Source organism: Typha angustifolia, chromosome 12, assembly GCF_048772165.1.
Source record: "Typha angustifolia cultivar Huaian chromosome 12, ASM4877216v1, whole genome shotgun sequence".
Lineage (NCBI taxonomy): Eukaryota > Viridiplantae > Streptophyta > Magnoliopsida > Poales > Typhaceae > Typha > Typha angustifolia.
In genome coordinates, this window is record NC_133250.1 from 376,832 (window position 1) to 397,077 (window position 20,246).

The window sequence follows — 20,246 nt, forward strand, 5'->3', positions numbered from 1 at the left end:
TTAATACACACCAACGCATATATATATATATATTAATTTAATTAATAAATAATATAATTTTAAAATATTATTATATATATTTTTTAATTAAATATGTATTTAGGATTAGGATTATAGTTCATCCTCTATGTGATCCAAGCAGTTGGCAGAGCAGTGCCACTATCCATAGTGGATGTCTCTCTATAAAGTGTACAATTCTGCAACTAATATTTGGATTTAGTTGAATTTAATGTCGATTAATTGATTGGTGTCCCAATCCCATCCACTGGGGTTGGCTTAGAATTATTGTACTTCTTGTTATTGTACATCAGCAGTGTAAAAGTCTTACAGCATGCACTTGAGCTAGGGATAATCTTCCATTAGTCTAGGAAGCTTTAATTAAACAAATTTATTTCATTCTCTTTGTATTGAGATAGAAAGGAAAGGATAGCCCATTATTACACAGGCAACAAAAGGAATTTTTGACCAGACTAGCCCTTCTCAAACTTAACATCCCTACTAATAAGACACTGCACTTATCAGCATTTTATTTAGAGATAAATTATTAATAAGTTTAGCATTGTTTATTATATATTAAATTGCTAATCTTATCATAATATTTATTATGATAAATCAACACATCTCAAAAAAAAAAAAAAACTCCAAGACACAGATTTAGCATACTGTCAAGAGTATACACTAAATTTGAATCAATTTAGTGTTTTACTGTCAAGTTGATGACATAAATGCTGCTGAGATGATAAAAATAAGCCCTTTTCAATATTAAATTTGTTATTATGTGACTCATTTTGTTAGAAAAAAAAAGGTTTTCTGGTGCTAGTTTGGTCAAAAACTCACCAAAGAAGAGTGGCTTGTTTGATAAGATTTTTGATTCTTGAATAGGGGGCTAAATCAAGGATATTAAGTAATCTATTAAAAGTAATTGCCCCTCATCCACTTTAAAAGGTTCTAACAATAACCTTGATGAGAAGTAGTTGCAAGAATTAGCCCCACAAGTGCTTTGACACAGAACTGAAAGATTAAGAAAGTAAACATGGGCTATAATTTTTTGGCCATTAAGAAATAGAGATGATCTTTTCTTTCTCATAGAGATTTTTTTTTAATGAAAAAAAAAATGTTAACAATCAAAACAAGTAGCAAATATAAATACAATAATTATTTCAAATAATATTAGTACAAAAATATCTCTTACACAAAGATGAAGCAGGAAGATAATAAATATATCAGAGTCGAACTCGAAAAAAAAAGAACTTTACAATACGGTAACATAGAATTACATTTGCAAACAAGGATTGTTCTCTGCAGAGGCAAGTTTTGGAGGGATGGAGGATATGAGAAAGAGAAAATGGATTTCCGATTACTTTGATAGCGAAGTTCTGGCGATCAGACCTCTGAAAGCTCATCGGGATGAATCTTCATCTGTAGCTGTGCCGCTTGTCGTGAGCTAGAGGACTCGCCTGTGCACTGCCCTCGTTCCCACTGCTATCACCTTGTTCACCTACTGGCTTTTCCGGCAATCTTGCTTGTCCTGGAACTCGACCAACTCGACGATCCTGATGTTACATATTACATAGAATTTATCAGAGAACAATAAGATTTGTAAGTGAATATGTTCACAGGTAGATTCTAACACTTGCCAATAAACAAAAGAGACCAGAATAATTCCTCAGAATGATGTTGATGCATTAATATTTTTGCGTAATTGCTAAAAGAACTTTAATAAGAATTAAAATCACGGATGTCAAACAGAATAGTTCAATAAGAGCACAAGAAAGTACTTTTAGCGACAACATCTAACTCAAAATTTGGCGAAAGAAGGTAATCATTTTACTGCTCTTTGCTTTTGTTAAAATCATCAGCAGTCAATATAAACTGCACCAATCTCTAGGTATCACAATCTAACCCAAGAAAAGATAATTTTATCAGTGCAGAGGAAAATAACAAATATCAAATGGAATCTCGGTGTCGGTAGATGTTGAACTGATAAGACATTTCTAAAGAAAAGTGTATGCAATACCTGCCTCAGGCCCTCTTTTAAGTTTTAGTAGCAGAAATCTTACATCCGATCAGAGGAAAATAGACATAATAGTAGATTCATAAACATATAAACAAATCTACACATTTAGAGAGCTTCTTATTTGTCTTGCAATGGAAAAAACGCAACCATCACATGATATAAACAATGATGATATGCTCTTCAACTTACATCTCGGTAGGGAAAATCCTCAACTTCAAGCATGTGAATCACATTTCCAATCTTTGGCCTCTTTCTTGAGTCTGGATCCACACATCGTAGAGCCACTAATAGAGTTTTCTTCAATGCCCTTGAAGAAGGTTTCTCAGACATTTTTGGATCCAAAACACCTTCGGAATTTCGATTACTGACCATTATTTTTAGCCAGTCAATCAAATTAACCTGCAAAACCCTATGCAGATTTGATATACCACAATAAACTCAAAGACTACAAACCAATATAGGCAAATGCTTCTATTAATTACCTCTCCTGGAGGTCTGTTATAGTCAACGGGTATCCGACCAGATATTATCTCCATAATAAGAATTCCAAAACTGTAGATATCACTTGTTTCATTGAGCATACCAGTGCCCGCATATTCTGGTGCAACATATCTATCAAAAGAATGAATTTATAATTATCATTTGGGTCTGTTACTGCAATATTTTCTACAGTATTAACAACTTAATAAAGAACAACATATGAAGACAAACCCGAAGGTTCCCATCACACGTGTCGTGACATAGCTCCTCTCTGGTCCCAAAAGCTTAGCGAGTCCAAAATCTGAAAGCTTAGGATTCCAATGCCTATCAAGCAAGATGTTGCTGGACTTAACATCACGGTGAACCACCTTTGGTTCAAGTCCCTCATGTAAGTACATCAACCTACATCATAAGTTCATCAAGCTAAGGCATTTGAAGGAGTACAAAACTCAAGCATCCTATGATAAGCAGTGCATGAAGTCTTGAACCATACCCTTTCGCCGTCCCGAGTATAATATTCATTCGGATATCCCATGTAAGAGGACTGCAGGGTCCTACATCCCCATGAAGCCATTGTTCCAAGTTCCCATTATCAACATACTCATAGACAAGCATCCTAAGAAGTACGGCATTATGGATTAGATGAACAATGTTTCGAGTGTACAAGCTCGGCATTAATTATAGTTAACTTTATCCAGTAAAAGTTTAGTACCTCTGATTACCCTCAGCACAATATCCTAGCAATCTGACTAAGTTCTTGTGCCGAACTCGGCCAATAGCTTCCACTTCAACTTTGAATTCCTTCTCTGCTTGTCCTCTATAAAAGGAACCTCATTTACCATATGATTAACACATAAAAGATACTGTTTCAATCTGCAGTAGTATTACTAAATAATATTGTAACCAATTATAGATCTACCAGAAAAGTAAGCAAATGGAGTAGATTAGTACCTGTTGTTCAATAAATTCTTCACAGCAATCTGAGTCTTATCTTCGAGAATGCCATGATATACGATACCGTACCCGCCTTCGCCGATCACATTCTCGTCCGAGAACATATTTGTAGCCACCTCAAGCTCCTTAAGAGTGAACCAATGCCCCCACCCCAAGTGGGACACCTCCGGCACCGTCGCCAGAGCATTGTCCACCGACCGGCTCTCACCGCTACCATGCGATGACCCACCTCCTCCCCCGCCGCTCCGGTACTCCGGATAGGTAATCCGGTGCTCCTTGCCGGTGTCAACCTGAATCCTTTGCAACCCAATTGGGCTCTCCTCCTGCAATGGAAGGATTGGTTGCCCCTGGTCCTTTGCGGTCAGAGCAGAGCGGCCGGATTCGGACTGCGGGTATTGTAGGATATGGGCGAGCGGCTTCGCGTCGGAGGAGAGGGAAGGATCTACGCGTAGTTGTTGGATGTCTTTGGGGGATTTGGGCGAATTGGGTTTCCGAGAAGGCTTCGGGAGTTGGTGGACGGGGGTGGTGGAGTTGCGCTTGGAGGTGAACCAGAGGGAGAAGAGGAAGAGGAGGAGGACGAAGGCGGCGCCGACGCAGATGCCGACGACGACCCAGAGGCGGAGGCCAAAGATTACCGTGCGCTTGGAGAGGTCGTAATCCGACATTAGAGCTTGATCTCTCCGGAGGGGTGACGTGATAAAAATGGGATCTTGGGCTGGATTTTCGCAAGAAAAGCGAGTGGTGGGTGATTGAGTAATATTATAATACTCGGATTATTGTGGTAAGAGATGGAATATTGCGTACTTTCTTGAAGGAGATGTGGGTGCTAAGGAAAAATAAATTAAAAAAAAAAAGGATCTTGGATTGAATTTGGCAAAAGAAATGACGGTGGTGGCGACTGGTGAGGTTGGGGACTATGACACTCGGGTAGTTGAGGTTAAAAGATCAAGCGTTTTGTGTCTGAGAGAGAGAGAGAGAGAGAGAGAGAGAGAGAGAGAGAGAGTTAACTACTGTAATAAAAAATGGGATCTTGGTCTGGATTTTGGCAAGCAATTCGGTGGTGAAGGTGGCCGGTGAGTTTCTCTTACTTGGATTCTTGAACTAAAATGGAATGTTTTGTAACAGAGAGAGAGGGAGAGAGACACCTAGGGGAGAGTTGGCTATTGCAATAAATATTGGATCTTCGATTGGATTTTGGCAAGAAATTTAGTGGTGCTGGTGGCTGTGTGCTTCTCTTACTTGCACTCTTGAACTAAGATGGAAAGTTTTGTGTAATAGAGATCTTAGTGTTTGTATTGCAGGAGAAAGGAATAACAGAGGAGGTGGGAGGTAGAAAGAAGAGAGGTGGCCAATCTTGAGGAGGTGGGGGAGAAGTAATTTGTCTCAGTGAGTGGGGCCTCTCAAGGGCTGGTGATGAAGTGAAGAAGGGTAGTAATGGAGACCCCCCCTTCCAGAAAGAGAAGACTACAATAGTTGGTGAAGAAGTCTGTCATATTTTTGAGATAGAATCAAGTTCACTTGGAAGGGGGCAAACAGTGGCATAGAGTCAGAAGTTTGAAAGAGGTAAAAGATGAGAGAGATGAAGAGGTTGCAGCTGTCATGATAGGACCTGCTTGATAATTAGAAGCTTAATAATCCTTAATGGAGGTTTAGTTGCACCCTGGATTAGTTTTATTAATGTAGCCTAGTACAATTATTTGGATCTTTTCAAAGTGTTCTCAAATATGAACTACTACCAAATACCACCCAATGGCTTCTAAAAAATTAAAAAGGGGGTTCATAGAGGCAATTCAACAAACAGTTGGCAACAAGACAAAGAATACTTGGCCTTTTGCATTAAATTGAGCTCTCTTAGCCTCAAGTTTTACTTCTTTTTCTTCCCCATGCTGCAATTGCTTTTGTGGGCACTTGCCTGAGTGGGAGTTCAGCCTTTTGACCAGCTTTTTTGTGTATAACCATGTGGCCAGGACAAGATATTTACCAAGGAATACAGTATGGCTGGCAAGTTTATATGCACTTCTTTGCAAGCAAAATCTCATAGATTAAAGGCATACATTGTCTATATTCTATAGCATAGAAGAAGTGGATGAATAAATGCCAAGCTGTGTGAAATTTTTTGCAGCATATGATAGAATTTAAGATGGTTACAAATTTTGACCTTTTACTTTTAAATAGCTGCACATGATCTGACCACTTAATCAAGGACTCTGAAGTGCATTACTGCAAACAACTTATGCAGTCCTTTTTTACTTTCTCTCTTTTTTTTTACTAAAGCAATTTATGCATTCTAATGCAAAGAATCCATCCCCTAAATCCAATAAATATTTAAAAATGTCTATTTTATGTTGGTCCTGGTATATTTAAGTTACGACGGTATCGATATCGATATCAGTTTAATTAAATACCATAAAGTTTTTACTCTTATCTCTAAAGACTTTACATTTAAAGGGATTTTTTATCGCCCTTATATGTGCCTTCAGATATTTGAAAAAAAAGAAGAAGCTAATGTATGATGTTTTTCTATAATTTAATAGTAAAAATCTAATGAAAAATAGGAGAGTAAAACCTAAATAACCACATATAATATAAGGTACATGAAATGAAAAAAGAAGAAAAAAAAAAAGGGCCCAAACTTTTACCCAGACAAAGACAATGACACCATGCAAAGGTTTAAAAAGTGCAGCTGTAGAAATGAAAGTATGAACAGAAGTTGGCTGTTGAAATGGCTCCATCACCTTTCCTCCTCTCTCTTAAATGTATGGTGCTGAGTCCACTCTCAAAATTAAATTAACCTTTGAAGTTGGTAGCCCTACTACTACTGCCTTCTTCCTCACTCCTCATGTAGAATCAAAACTAGGGCTACAATTTTTTTTTTTTTTTTTTTTTTTTTGAGGGGCCTTGGTAGTGAAAGATGAACAACCATGGAGATTTGGAGGACTAATCAAAGAAGATCCAAATGTAGAGATTTTTTTTTCCTTTCTTTTCTTTTCCTTTTTGAATGGAATGGTGGGGGGGTTGTGGGCACCCATTAGCTTATATTTGGTGTCCTCTCTCCAATGGTCATTGTCAAAGAGTATAGGGGAAGATCACTTCTAATCTGGGCAAATGTCTCCTTCTTGGAGGAGGCTGGCACAAAGAACAATGCAAGTCTTCATTTCATACCCCCAACTTAAGCACAAACTTCTATTTAACTCTCAATTGATTATAATAAGGATAAGGGAGAAGGAGTATATAAGCAATGTGTTGGAATACACTAGTTAGTTCTAGATAAAAGCTTTTAAATGAGTGAAATATAGCATCTATGTCAAAGCATATTAACTTTTCTTCTTCTTTTTTGTACATCATCATGATTAATTATAGACTAAATACTTTGATATATAGATTAAAAAACAACCCTTCTAATTGATAAGCCATGACAATATAAACTATATATATATATACCATTCAACAGTTATAATTTATTTTTAATGTCTCAAAAATATCGTTTGATGAAATATAAAATATTCTGATACTTTGAATATAAAAAAACTAAAATATCTAAAATACCCATTATTTTATCTTGAAAAACTTACTCAATAGTGCTAATACCATTCCATATTTATAGTTAATTTAACTCATCTATAATATATATATATATATATATATATATATATATATATATATATATATATAGTAGATGGTGAATGATAGTAAAACAAAATTAAAAATTAGGTTTTTTTTTATAAGCTTTTTTTTATTTTAGTATCATATATTCAAATATAACAAGGTATCCAAATATAGCTTCCAAGATCTTCTATAAGCTATCGACTCCTGAGCTCTCTTCCTTAGATAAATAATAGTACCCCTTAGATACCCAAATGTTTTATATGGATAAATATTTAATGTCCTTCTAGTGTCAGTATTAACAATCATCTGAAACACATTGGAAGAACATATGGATAAATTAGACATTATGAAATATTCTAATGATTGATATTGATATTGATATTGTTAAACCTAATATAAATACACTGCATGATCTCAGATGATTGTCCCCATACCACATTAAAACTTTCTCTGTAACAGCTATTTGCCTTTCACTTTTATTAAATCTCCTGCAACTAATCCTTGCATAGTTGCATTTCATACAAATTCTCCTCTTAAGATTTTACTATATATATATTAATAAAAATTTATAAATAACGCCCTTTATTTTGACTATATTATAAATAAAACTCTCTCTCTCTCTCTCTCTCTCTCTCTCTCTCTCTCTCTCTCTCTCTCTCTCTTTATTACTTACAGGAGCCTTCTATTTGGTTAAAAAATATATCAACTTAATTATAAAACAAGAACAAACCTTTGAAATAACTTGGAGACAAAAATAAAATGCTGATTTCTTTCTAACAAAATTATGATCAAATTAAACTTCTAAAATACTAAGGTAATATTAGAGGAGGGAGATAAGAATAACACGTACCAAAATATCATTTTGCAATGGAAGATATATTCTAGTTTTTATTCCTACCATTTGATAAATCGATATAATTTAATTCGATCATCAGCTTAACCCAATAATAGAACTAGATTAAACCCTAAAATAAATTATAGATAAATCAAGACACTTATTTCTAGACAAAATATGATCAAATCAAACTTCTAAATTACGAAACTCACCTTAGAGAAGTGAGATAAGAAGAATAACTTGGAAAATATCAAAATATTTTATTTTTTATTCCGTTTCAAAAGCCCCGTTTACTTTGCTTGTTAAATTAAACTTAACTCAAGATGTTACTCAATGTTCTTAAGCAAATAAAAGGCATTATTTATAAATAATAAGTAGAGAGGGCTTTATTTATAATATAGTAAAAAATATATTAGGTGTTATCTGCATTTTCTCTATTCTAATTGCCAAATTGTTCACCAAATCTTATCCAACCAAAAGAGGGTAAGTTTTTATAATGCTGTTTGGAATCTATCGAATGAGTTAATCATTAGTTAAGACATTCTAAATAAAATATAAGTTTTATTCCTCTCAACTTCCATCATATAATTATTAATTGGAATTATTAGTTTAGAACAAGCATATAATACCTGAAACCCAGCTCATAGTCACACAGCATAAGGCAGTGGTTAGCAAAATGGACCAGGCTCACCAACCGCCACTCTAAGTTGCACCCCAATAGAAGCACAACTTAATTGGTTTAAAAGGTTTTGTGCCTATATGCACTTCTAAGGGTACAAATATGGATGAATAAATATTAGAGCATATACAATATACACTAATACACCCACTAAGGCACGTTAACTGCTATTCTTCTACGTTGACTGCTAGGCGGCATGTGAAGATCTTAAATTACGATGGGAAAGAATAGGAAAAGAAGTCGATGTACAGGTAGAGTAAAGATGAAACTTTTGATTCCTCGACTGCTAAGATTACGCTCCCTCGTTTTTTTGAGATCATCGCATTCCCATTTGCTGAAATAACTATCATATTCAATGATTCACTGCAGCTCACCCACGGGTGCCTCGTTGAGCCAAAGGAAATGGATGAAGTCATACAACTTGGCACTCACGCTAACCTGGTTAGTATTAAAGCATGGGTTAATCAGCTTTGGATGAATGGATGGTGCATACATTATGTCGAGAAAAGAGAAGAAAAGGTCGATCAACCTTGTAAGGCGTGGGGTTTAATCGCCTCATATGATCAGGTCGCATCTGTTCCAGCTGCTGCACGCAACGAGTTCTGATCTTCTTGAGTGAAGGCAGCTCTTCTCTTGGTTTATCTGCAGCAAACCAGAAGAAAGGGAAAAAGAAATGAACTGGAAGAACTATTTATGGATAGTTTTCCAAAAAAAGTTGTGCCTCTATTATCGTTAGATTTTGATCTGAGTTCCGTGATGCTAAAATCTAAAAGGTCGAAGGTGCATCGTATCAACAGGTACTAGTGACGAACTTCTAGATAAATTTTCCAAATTAAGATTTTGCATCATTATCTAATGGGGTTTCCGAATCTAAAAGCTATACTTTATTAGATAGAGCAATTTGCATGTCCTCCAATGGGAGGTATTGACTTGTTCCTTACGAGGAACAGAAAAACATAATATCTTTCTTGACACTCTTGTGTGCCTTAAAAGTATTTTCATATTGTAACTTTTATATAAATGATTTAAATGAATGAACCAAGAGCCATAAAAGCATGAAGAAAAGCAGTTAGCACTCTGTAGCTAGGCCTGTCAACAAAGAAAATGAATATTTGAAGGTACTTACGGGATCCTCCAGACCAGTAACACTTCAGAAGCTCCTCCACACGCTGTGGAACAACATATGCTCTCTTAGATTCATTGAAAGGATGGCGGCAAAGGATGCGCTCTCCTGCCTATAATGTTAAGAGAGAAGTGAGTGGTTGATGTACATATTTGGATTTTAAACCTGGAAATATAGATTACTCACTGCAGCTAAAAGGTAATAAGTACTGAACTTGATCTAGAAATTTTATAATGTCGCTTCTAACACTACGCAAGCTTAGTAGTATATCAAACTGTTTTTAAGTGAACTTTGATTCCGCTTCAATTAATTTGTTATAAATTATAATTGAAAATGATTAGTAACTGAGTTTCAAATGATAGCTTTAAGACCTAGATAGCATAACATCATCATTTACCTTGGGGGGTGGTTCACTTTCCCCACAAATTATATCTACCAACGGGTAACCTTCTCTACCAAACAATCTGAAGCATCGCTTTTTACATGGTATAGATACCTGGAACATGAAGGTAATGTATGTAATTCTTCCAGAGTAACAGAAATATAGTTGCATGTTACCTTCAGATATGATACTGACCTTTGTTACATCCTCAGAAAGTTTTATGCGAGGTTGGTTATTTATCTCAACTAGCTTAAATACACAACCAAGAGCTGCCTGAGCATAACATGTCACGAGATAAGTACCAATCCCAAAGGCATCTACCTCATGTCCCTGCAGAAAAATTAGATTATCATCAAACATTCAATTCACAGAAATTGAAAGAGTTCTGCTCAAGTTTAAGCATACAAAGGTTTTAGTGCCAAATCTACTATCTACATGATTCTTTACGATAATTTTTATCCTATGGTCATTATGCCACATACCATCAATCAGTTACCTTTTTTATACTGAATCTTCAATCTTCGTGAAAAGTGCACTGGCATGGGAAACAGTCAATACCAAGAGATAGAACACTTCAACTGCTTTAACTAGTCATTTAAGTAGCCCAAATTTTTATTTCATGATACTCAATGTCATAATATTAGAATAGTCTAAAATTTGGCTAATTCTTGATCATGACTGCTTAATATACAGAATAATAAAATTATCAGATCAGAAATTCATTTATTTGTCCAAAAAAGATACCAAGTTTCCAACTTTTGTGGTTTAGTAGCAAATAAATTCATGTGAAAAGAAACTAATAATATGCACAGGGAAGACCTGGGTAGAAATTGTTGAGAAAGTTCATATCATTTGGTACATGAAAAATGTAGCAACTAATATTAGCAAACACTCTAGGTTCAATCAATTTAATCAAAGAATATTTCTTTTATGGAATTGGTGACGTAGATTTCAACCAAGTTGAAATCTAAACAAAAATGTGCACGCACTTACACATAGCTACAATGACCTTAGAATGTAGAATTTGGATGTTAATATTTTCTTCTTGGTAGAAGAAAAGATGAACACAAGCAAAGATATGGCTTTCTAATAGGGATTGAAAAAGACCATCTTAATGGTTACCACCATTTGTCTAGAAGATGTACCTTTTCGCTCTAGCATAAATTTATCACTACATAAAATTCTTAATTGCATCAATTGCTTATAGCAACTGATTATTCAATTCAAAATATTCTAGAGAACATCAAATGATATATGGTTCAACTGACTTAAATTACCTGCTTGTTCAAAGCATCAATAGTTTCCTCATTCAGGTCATTACTAGCTGCGATCGCGGTGTTACCAAAATCAGATATGCCAAATTCTTGTTCTATTACATGAAAGAACTTTCGAGCTTCAATAGATAAATATGCTAGATCACCAGAATCCAACCTAATTCCAGATGCTTTATATCTGCATCAAGATATTCAAAATTCAGGTCAACAAAACAAAGAAATTTAAGATCCAGAAGACTAAAGTAGAAAAGAAATATGCAAATAGATGACCAATAGGAGTATGAAATCCTAAAGCATAAAATATTTGCATATAAGAACCACATCAACCTTCACAATAGTAAAACAGAGGGACATTATTTTCCCTTTGGTGCTAGAAGTGAATTGCTACAGAAGCAATTGTAAAGTCACTAAGTTATAAAAGTTTCAAGGAGTCCTCTCCTTAACCGAGCCATGAATGTAATAGAAACGTAGGTGGATTTGCAAAGCTTCAAGTTCACCATACTGGCTAAGTGAACCATGAACATGGACTGCAAAGAATCACGTGCCATTAAGATCCGAAAAACATATTGTAATCATTGTTTCAATAGTTGTTAAATGTTAACTTCTTCCTTTTTGGTAAGGGAGGTTCTACACTTCTTGCAAGAACAACTGATGTATAAGACTGATGTATAAGTCCTGATCATGATACTATTCTTTTACTATAATACATTGGTTATTCATATTTCTTTCATCTAAATATAAACCAAGGATTGCCATGCCAATACCTTGTCAGCACAACCCACTCTAGTTGTGCATGCCCCAATGTGCACTAGCATGTCTCTAATAAATTTTTTAGATTTTTCTACATATTTTAAGTTCTAATATAGGTATTAAAGCCTACATTGGAGTCTTTTATCTCTGTAAATGATCTATTTTACTAGAGATATAGCAACAGTCAAGTAAAAATATGATTCAACATATAATATAATTTAACACATTCATTAATTTGACAATTTTTCAGTAATTCAGGGAAAAGTAATATAATCAAATAATTTCTAATTGTGCTAAAATTTAAGCTCAAAGTTGTAAAATTTGGAACAAACACATATGGAGTTAACCTAACATGCTTCTACATCTATTTTCACCTAATTTAAATGAATTTGAGATTTTAATTTTGGATTTCTTAAAATTTGGGGCAAAATATGAGGGAATTCAAATTTCCTCTTTCATTCCTACATTTAAAAGAATATTTTTGATAAATCTAGCACCAAAATACTAGATTAATGTAGGATCACACTTACAAATAATAGATTTAGCAAAATTAAGCTATATCATTTTGAGTATGTTGCTTAATTTAATAGTTAATAAGTATCCGGTGCCACATAATGAGTGTCATCCGATACTATACCCGTATTGGAGGATACTAGCTTGGCACGGGCTATGCCATTGGCACAATTCATTCTGGTTGCCGCTAGGTCACTAGCATGAAATCCTTATCATAAACTTGATAACTTCATAAATAATGTATAACATTAAAAAAAGGACAATTATCTATTATAGATTTCCCAAGACATATCGATCTTCGTCTTCTTCATTTGTGCTTCTATTTGTATCAATTTCTAAAACCTTTCAAGAGGATTTTTACAAAAATTAGTATACTCATGGTCAGATACTACCTAATGACAGAAGTCCAGGACCTTCATATTAAATCAATATAAATGAAATCTTGGCGGTGTTTTGAGTCACCAGTTGAATCAGTCTTAGATACAATAGGTACATAATTAAAGAAACCTCAAAATTATTCAGGAGCAAAAACTTACCCTAAACTATCAAGTGCTAGAGCTACTGCACAGAAGTTAGGAATTCCACTTCGCATAACCTGGTGAATAAAGAATTTGTAAAAGGATGCTGAACCATCAATACAACAACGATTATCTACTCAGATGATGAAATCATGCAGTCCGAAGTCTATCCATAGAACAATATTACATACAATAAGTTAATGACTCGTTCAGCTAAATATTGTCATATCTTAAAGCATGAATAAACAGAATGATGAGCTGAAACTACCTTTACAGGCATTAGCCAAACAATGCTCATGAAACTAAGTCACACGGAATTACTCTACATGCATTAATCAAAATAATGCTTGTAGAACAATTAAAAGGAAAGGTAACATGGAATACACAACATTAAGTTACTCCATTGCTTGATATTAGACTGAGAGGAAAGATAAGGATAATGCAACGAAAGGAAGGGAAAAGCATTACATTAACATATTCATGTTAGGTAAAGTAATTAACACTTTTTAGACAAAGGTCTGCCTCAATCTGAAAAATCCTTACCCTGAGATGAGAAGTGCTAATCTTTTAACAAAGATTTAACTAAAACTTCCCAGAAAGCTATATTAATATTTAAATATTGCATGTAAATGTCAGCTAGGTGTATTGCATGTATGCATGTAATTACATCTACAATTGCTTGGAATTTATTTGGCGAATAAAATAAGAAATTATAAGGATAAAGATAATCAAGAAATGATAACTCACATCATAGGTATCTACAAGTGCTAGAAAGTTATTTGGGAACGCCAAAGCATATGACGTGAAGGCTGCAAGCTCGCTTTGATTTGTTTCACCAAAAACGCCACGCAATGCATCTGCTAGCTTAAGATGCACAAAAATTGACCATGAGATTAGTGTCTAAAATAAGTTGTACATTACATTGGCCATAAGGCCCATGACAGCATGACACGATTACTTAACAGGCTGCGATATATAATATTCTTTTCAACTGAGAGATGATTACAATATTTTTCAAATAGAAGTAAACTCAAACAAGTGAAAAGAGTATGAAATTCTAAGTTTTAAAAAATAAAAGATAACTGTGAAAGGAAAAGCTACAAAATTTTAGAGCACAGAAATTAGTACCTGAATTTTCCTGAGCCAGGTCTGCACAAGACTAACAAAGTCCTCGCAAGTTCTTGAGCCATCTTGACTCTTAAGTGCTTTGTCTATGATATCATCAGGGCTCTGGAAAACAATTTGATAAGAATATCAGAAGATAAGTTATACTTATACCCCAGTGTGCAGAAACAAATAAATAACAGAATTTTTAACATGTACGATCTGCTAATATCTGCTGGAAAATGCCCAGTACAATTTCCAGTTTGCAACTAAAAGTTCTAAGCAAAGGTTATATACAGTGTATATGCAAGTAAAATGATTGGGAAAAACACTCCTATCAACAAAACTCTGTCCAACAACATATACCTACCAATTAAAATGTATGCAAAGTTATGACCTAACTCATGCAGATGAAAGGGATGCAGCTACTTTATGCAATCAAACAGTGGGTTGGAATTATCTCCTGGTGCAGAAATTCCAGAAAATTAAGTATGGTCAAAGGAAATGAGATTATAAAATGAGATTATTGGGATAAAATGTGAAGATCTGTGCCATCATATCTACATTTCAAAATTGAGACAAAATAAAAGTACAGCTCATAACAAGAAGCGAATTTACCAACCATAAATGAGCTAACAAAGGCATGAGAATGTGTTCCTCGAAGTGGTATGCCAAACAAATTTCCAGCCGCTACATTGCTGTATATGGTGTGAGAAAACATCAGTTATGAACAATGCAAAATCAATACAATGTAAATCTGCACAATGAGGTTTCAATTGTAGAAGGACAAGATCGACAACAACTAGGGGCATAGATTATTTAAGAAATATTAGCTAAAATAAATTATTATATTTTTCCAGAAGAATAACCTAGATATCGAGATATAACGTGTGTATATACAAATTATAGTGAGCGGAGCCTGAGAGAATGGCTTTTGCCCAAGCTCAGTTCGAAATTCATTTTGAGCCTAGAATTTTGTCCAGGTTCCGCTCGAATGAGCTTGCATAATAACTTATCACATAAAGTTGTTGCATAACTTATAGAGCGACTCATGGTTGGAGAAGACAATGAGTCCCACCTCCACATCACATTGCAGAGTTCGTACAGATTCCTCTGCTTCGCAAACATCATCCGTTGATTTATCTTGATCTCAATCTGCTTCAACCCCACTCTTTATCTCCCCTCTCTCTTCTCTCTTTTCTCAACAAGAAACAAGTAATGGTAGTAGAAGAGATCAAGAAGACCATAGGGCCTCGTGTAAAGGTGAGGAGTGGGAATTTTGTTGATTGCCTACTTAGGCTCGACTCATTTACATTGAAGTTGACCAGAGCCCGAGCTGCTCATTTATTTTGACAGCTCTACATGTATGTAAATAAATATGGTCTCTACAAGTAGACACATAATAAAATACTGGCTCAGTGAGTTGGAGAACATGACATTCTAAATTTTCAATGCCTCCTCCCTACGGTTTTAGTGGCAGCTATTTTATCCAACAGCCATCTTATAAATATAACTTAAAAATATGTCGCATTCATAACAAACTTCATTATGCATTTTCTTAGTATTCTGGCAGAATTTGCATTACAAGTATAACACCCATTCCGTCCAGAACAGTCAGAATATAGAACCACTAGAAAGCAATACCAATAAAACATAACAGACCTTGTTGCATCAAAACCTCCAACATAACAATATTTTGAAGCACTTATTCCACCATCAGGCCCCTACAACCAACTTGCAAAATTAGAACTTCCTCATAAGAAGACAATATCTCAGAAAAAATGAGAAAGGAGGTAAATGAAGATCACCTGCGCTCGTCTAAGTCCAAATTCAAGTAGAACTTTTGACTTTCCTGCAACAAATCGGTGTCGTGCAGCATTTGTAGTCACCAATGAGGCATAATTAACTAGATTTACAAATGGGGTCTCAAGAAGTTGAACCACCTAGTGAGCATATATTAAAAAACATTCATGAAATGGTAAGAACTATAATAACAAGGCAGACTAGGTATCAGGTGAACAAAGTTAATAAAGGGAAGAAATATAAGAATTTAAGAACCAAAGGTTCTTGTCAAAGATTTCACAGAACACGGCAACTAAAGAATTTCTGTTTATACTCACAGCAACTGGTCCTTCAACTCTTATCAGGGGCACCTTTGGAAAAACAACAGAACCCTCAGAAATGGCATAAACCTCCACATCAGAACAGTCAATTTCTCTGAGATAGTCAAAGAATCCATCCTAGATGGACAGGAAAAAGAGGACAGCAAACAGGGAAAAAGAAAATATCTGAGCCACATTAGTTTATAAAAACCAAACAAGATGCCGTACTTAGAAGCTTCCACAACAAAGGTCATTAATTAATTAATTAATTAATAATGCATAAAAAAAAAGCTGTCGAACTGTGTTTATCCATGTAACAATTTCAAAGAAAACCATAAATCAACAAAGAAGCATAATCTGACGAGAACAGAAACAGTGCCATATGACACAGTAACTAATTTACCAAAACATCATGACTAACAACATATGCCAAATAGCAAAATAAGACAAAGAAGCTTTTATTTTAAGGTTATCCAGATTATAAGAAAAGAAGAAGTCAACTAAGCTCACTTATAATTTAAGACATAATGATGACTGAGTAAGGCGAGACAATTATATATAGATACAAGAAAAGGACAAATATTAAGTACATCAGAACCTCTCTTTTCTTATTTATACATCGGAGAAGTACCTTGTGCTGAGACCAATGTTTTAAGAAGACAAGATCAATCCGAAGGTCATCAAAACTATATCTTGATGAATAAGACAAAAAAAAAAAGAAACAGTGCTTTCCAAATAACCATCTAATAAGTATTAACCTTGTTACAAAAGACTACTTATTTTTATGTTCTTACAAATCGAGTCATCTATCAGTATAATTGCAAGAAAACTATCCTTTTAGCTCATTAGGGATATACTGTCTTTCTGGAAAAGAACTGCAACCGAACAACAAAAAGCAAAGGTAACAATGATAGAACTTACACCTATTTTAACATAACTCACAACCAAGTTAGAGGCACAAGGGTAACAAAAGTAAGAACCATGAGATGGTCGATAATAACCCATCAATTGAGTTGGGAGATGCATAAAATTAATTTCGAGAGTGCAAGGCACGAACTTTATCAAAATAAGAACCACAAATCCAGCAAGTAGAGAAGGAGAAAGAAAAAAAGATTAAGGACATGGCTGCATGACTAACACAATGTACCTCACATGTTGGCATTGCTGACTGCAGAAAAGAAATATCTTCCTCGTTGAATCTAAAATTGGCAATAAAACGAATGCATTCTTCAAGGCCTGCAAAAACAGTGTATTCACCACCAAAGGGGTTCTTTCTGAAGTACAGATCAAACCTGCAAAAGGCTAAAGTTTAGGATAAAAAGCAATTTCAGGAGACAGAGTGCTTAACTCCAAAGTTAAAATAATGCCCAGAACATTAAACTCAAATGTGTTTCCACAGATAAAAATAGATAAGTTTGAGAATCTTGCAGACGTAAATTGAACCACATAAGAAGTATTGAAAAATTAAAAATTATGATGTTCTTGTAAGTTTAGTTCTTACATGTATATGCTGCATTGTAACATCGTAACCAGAATAATAGATGGAATTTAGCAGATATTTATCCAATGGAAGCCAATTAAATTTTGTAAGCTACACCCATTCATCTACAATGTTAAAACAGCAACTTCTGGTGAGCTGGTTGATTAAATAATGTCTAAAATATCCATGGGAATGCATCTTTGTCCACACCATTTTGCAATTGGCTTTATAATAGCAAAGCTTATTTGAATTAATTAAATCCAAAAAATAAATCATTAACTTTTCTATCAGAAATTTTCCTCACAATATATACTACGACAAAAGAAGAAATTAAACTTGATCTGTCACATTATTAAAGAAACTTTGATTCCCATTAGACTCCTTAGCATATTCTTACTCTTCAAGAGTTAAATACCGACATAGTTTCCAAGGCTCAATCTCCATCCGTCACAAAGAAGGGCACAAATGTCTAATGCAATTCATCGCTACACTTTTCTCTATGAAATTTTATTTTAACTCACAATTTGACCAGCTGGCTTCAATCACCTATTACACGACATCAAATTGCAGAACAACATTAAGATATTTCACCCCCTCTGTCTTCATACCCTGAACCCACATAAACAGCATCACAATACAAAGACTTATTGGTCCTAAAAAAATAGTCTATATATCTCTAAAATAAAAAATCCATAGGATATCTGACATCTTTTGTCCCATCTATTTGTTTGTATCAGGATTTAAAATTATACAAACACCTGCAACATCCAACTCGCACAAAAACGAAACGAAAAACAAGCCATAAACTCTATCTTTCAACGCAAAATGAGAAAAGAAAATTCCAATGCAAAATAAATCTAGGACCAATTCATCAACAGGGAAAGGCAATTAAGAACCGATCCTAGCCCGTAGTGGAAGGAAAGAGGAGAAACCAATAGAGATCTCACTCACACGGCTCGATCGAGATGCTTCCCGGCCTTCCAGTACGCGTAGGCCATCGTGAACTGATACAAATCCGTCAGCAACGGCGTCACCATCGGATTCGTCGGCCCTCCGATCTCCTTCTCCACCATCGCAGATCCATTCCCCGTCGCCGCCGCGGCCGCCATAGATCTACTCTTCTTCTCCTTCTCGCTTCCTCAGGGTTTCGATCGAGAGCTAGAGGAGGAGGAGAGATGGAAACCCTCCTCGCGAATTGGAAGCGACGAAACGAGAAGTGGACGAGAGGCCGTTGGAATTTTATAGGTCCGGTTCCTCCTTTATATCGCATTTGTTCTTACTTTGGATTTGTACACGCGGCACCGATTGGTTGGAACACAGTAGTAGAGAGAGGGGGGTGATTCGTGTCTCGAGATCAAACTGAATCACCTGAGGTGCCGGGTCAAGAAAGGTAAGTCTTAGGGAATCGGATCGTCTACAGGCTCGACTGCTCAAATTTTATACAACCAGCAAGCAACTCATTGATATTAGAGGGGGGAATCGACTCCTACTCCAAATTGGATTAGAGCATGTCTTAGTCAAAATAAATAATTTTATTAATTTACTTAATGTCAGTTAGTTAAAATAATTTCAAGATGATAAATAAATTATATAGGGAAAAAATAAAGTCCAAAATTATAAAATCATCAAACGAAACGAAGTATGAATCACAAAATAAGTAAAATTTAAAATATGATTTATAAAATTTTATAAAAAACTTAATATCCCTAAACCAAACTTTCTCTTTAAATATATATTTTTTAAATCAAAAACGATGCAATTTAAGTCAATTTGTCCCATTTTTTAATTGACTTTTTCTATCTGTAATTTAGTTAAAAAATGCAGAGAGACATGGCAATATAAAATGAAAGTTTTTGAGGATACAATATTAAAATAGTTGTGGTTCAAAGTGTATAGTAATAAAATGCATTTAATACTACTTTCCAGTGGAAAGGTTTGGACAATGATATCTCTATGGTCTACTTGTGATGGCCGAGGCACAATTTGGACTTCAACGCTTCCTAAAGTTGCAATTATTTATACAAGATAGTTTTGGTCCCTGCTCCCTCCTTCCTATTAACTTTGATCGCCTCCATCCCTTTTGGCTGTACTGTATTGGGAGGTCCATATCCTGCTCATTTTGTTGGGAATCGAACTCTGACCCTCTTCCTAGTTCATGAACCTGGGAATTGCTAATAATATTTAGAGTTGGGAGTAATGGCTACTCACTGAGAAATTATCCAAACTATTTCTTCTAGGAGGCCAAGAAATCGTAATGCTTGTCGCTGTCCTGGTCTGCTATTCTCAGTCTTAGGACTTAGTTCAGGAAAAACATTATATGGAAGGTGGGAAACGGAGACTCTATTCATGTTGCGACCCATGACTCCCTCTCCCTCTCTGTCAGCTCCACCCCTCTATCCAAGCTAGTCTCACTATTAAGGATCTGATCT

At 35.0% G+C, this 20,246-nt stretch overlaps 2 protein-coding genes across 2 annotated transcripts; both read right to left on the reverse strand.

Moving 5' to 3' along the window:
- Window positions 1-1,134: 1,134 nt before the first annotated feature.
- LOC140772412 (probable serine/threonine-protein kinase At1g01540) lies at window positions 1,135-4,988 on the reverse strand. Its single transcript, XM_073114473.1, has 7 exons — window positions 3,449-4,988; window positions 3,210-3,314; window positions 2,991-3,113; window positions 2,729-2,899; window positions 2,500-2,629; window positions 2,207-2,416; window positions 1,135-1,553 (listed from the first exon to the last, which is right to left on the reverse strand). The coding sequence occupies exons 1-7, from the start codon at window positions 4,114-4,116 to the stop codon at window positions 1,416-1,418; spliced, it is 1,545 nt and encodes a 514-aa protein (XP_072970574.1). The 5' UTR covers window positions 4,117-4,988; the 3' UTR covers window positions 1,135-1,415.
- Window positions 4,989-8,560: 3,572 nt separating this feature from the next.
- LOC140771900 (nicotinate phosphoribosyltransferase 2-like) lies at window positions 8,561-19,057 on the reverse strand. The gene is made up of 15 exons (XM_073113725.1): window positions 18,769-19,057; window positions 17,485-17,629; window positions 16,356-16,475; window positions 16,044-16,178; window positions 15,898-15,959; window positions 14,858-14,933; window positions 14,260-14,361; window positions 13,879-13,995; window positions 13,150-13,208; window positions 11,354-11,528; window positions 10,272-10,406; window positions 10,092-10,190; window positions 9,698-9,806; window positions 9,101-9,213; window positions 8,561-9,009 (listed from the first exon to the last, which is right to left on the reverse strand). Exons 1-15 carry the CDS (start codon window positions 18,924-18,926, stop codon window positions 8,932-8,934), a joined length of 1,683 nt encoding a protein of 560 aa, XP_072969826.1. The 5' UTR covers window positions 18,927-19,057; the 3' UTR covers window positions 8,561-8,931.
- Between the last annotated feature and the right edge of the window lie 1,189 nt (window positions 19,058-20,246).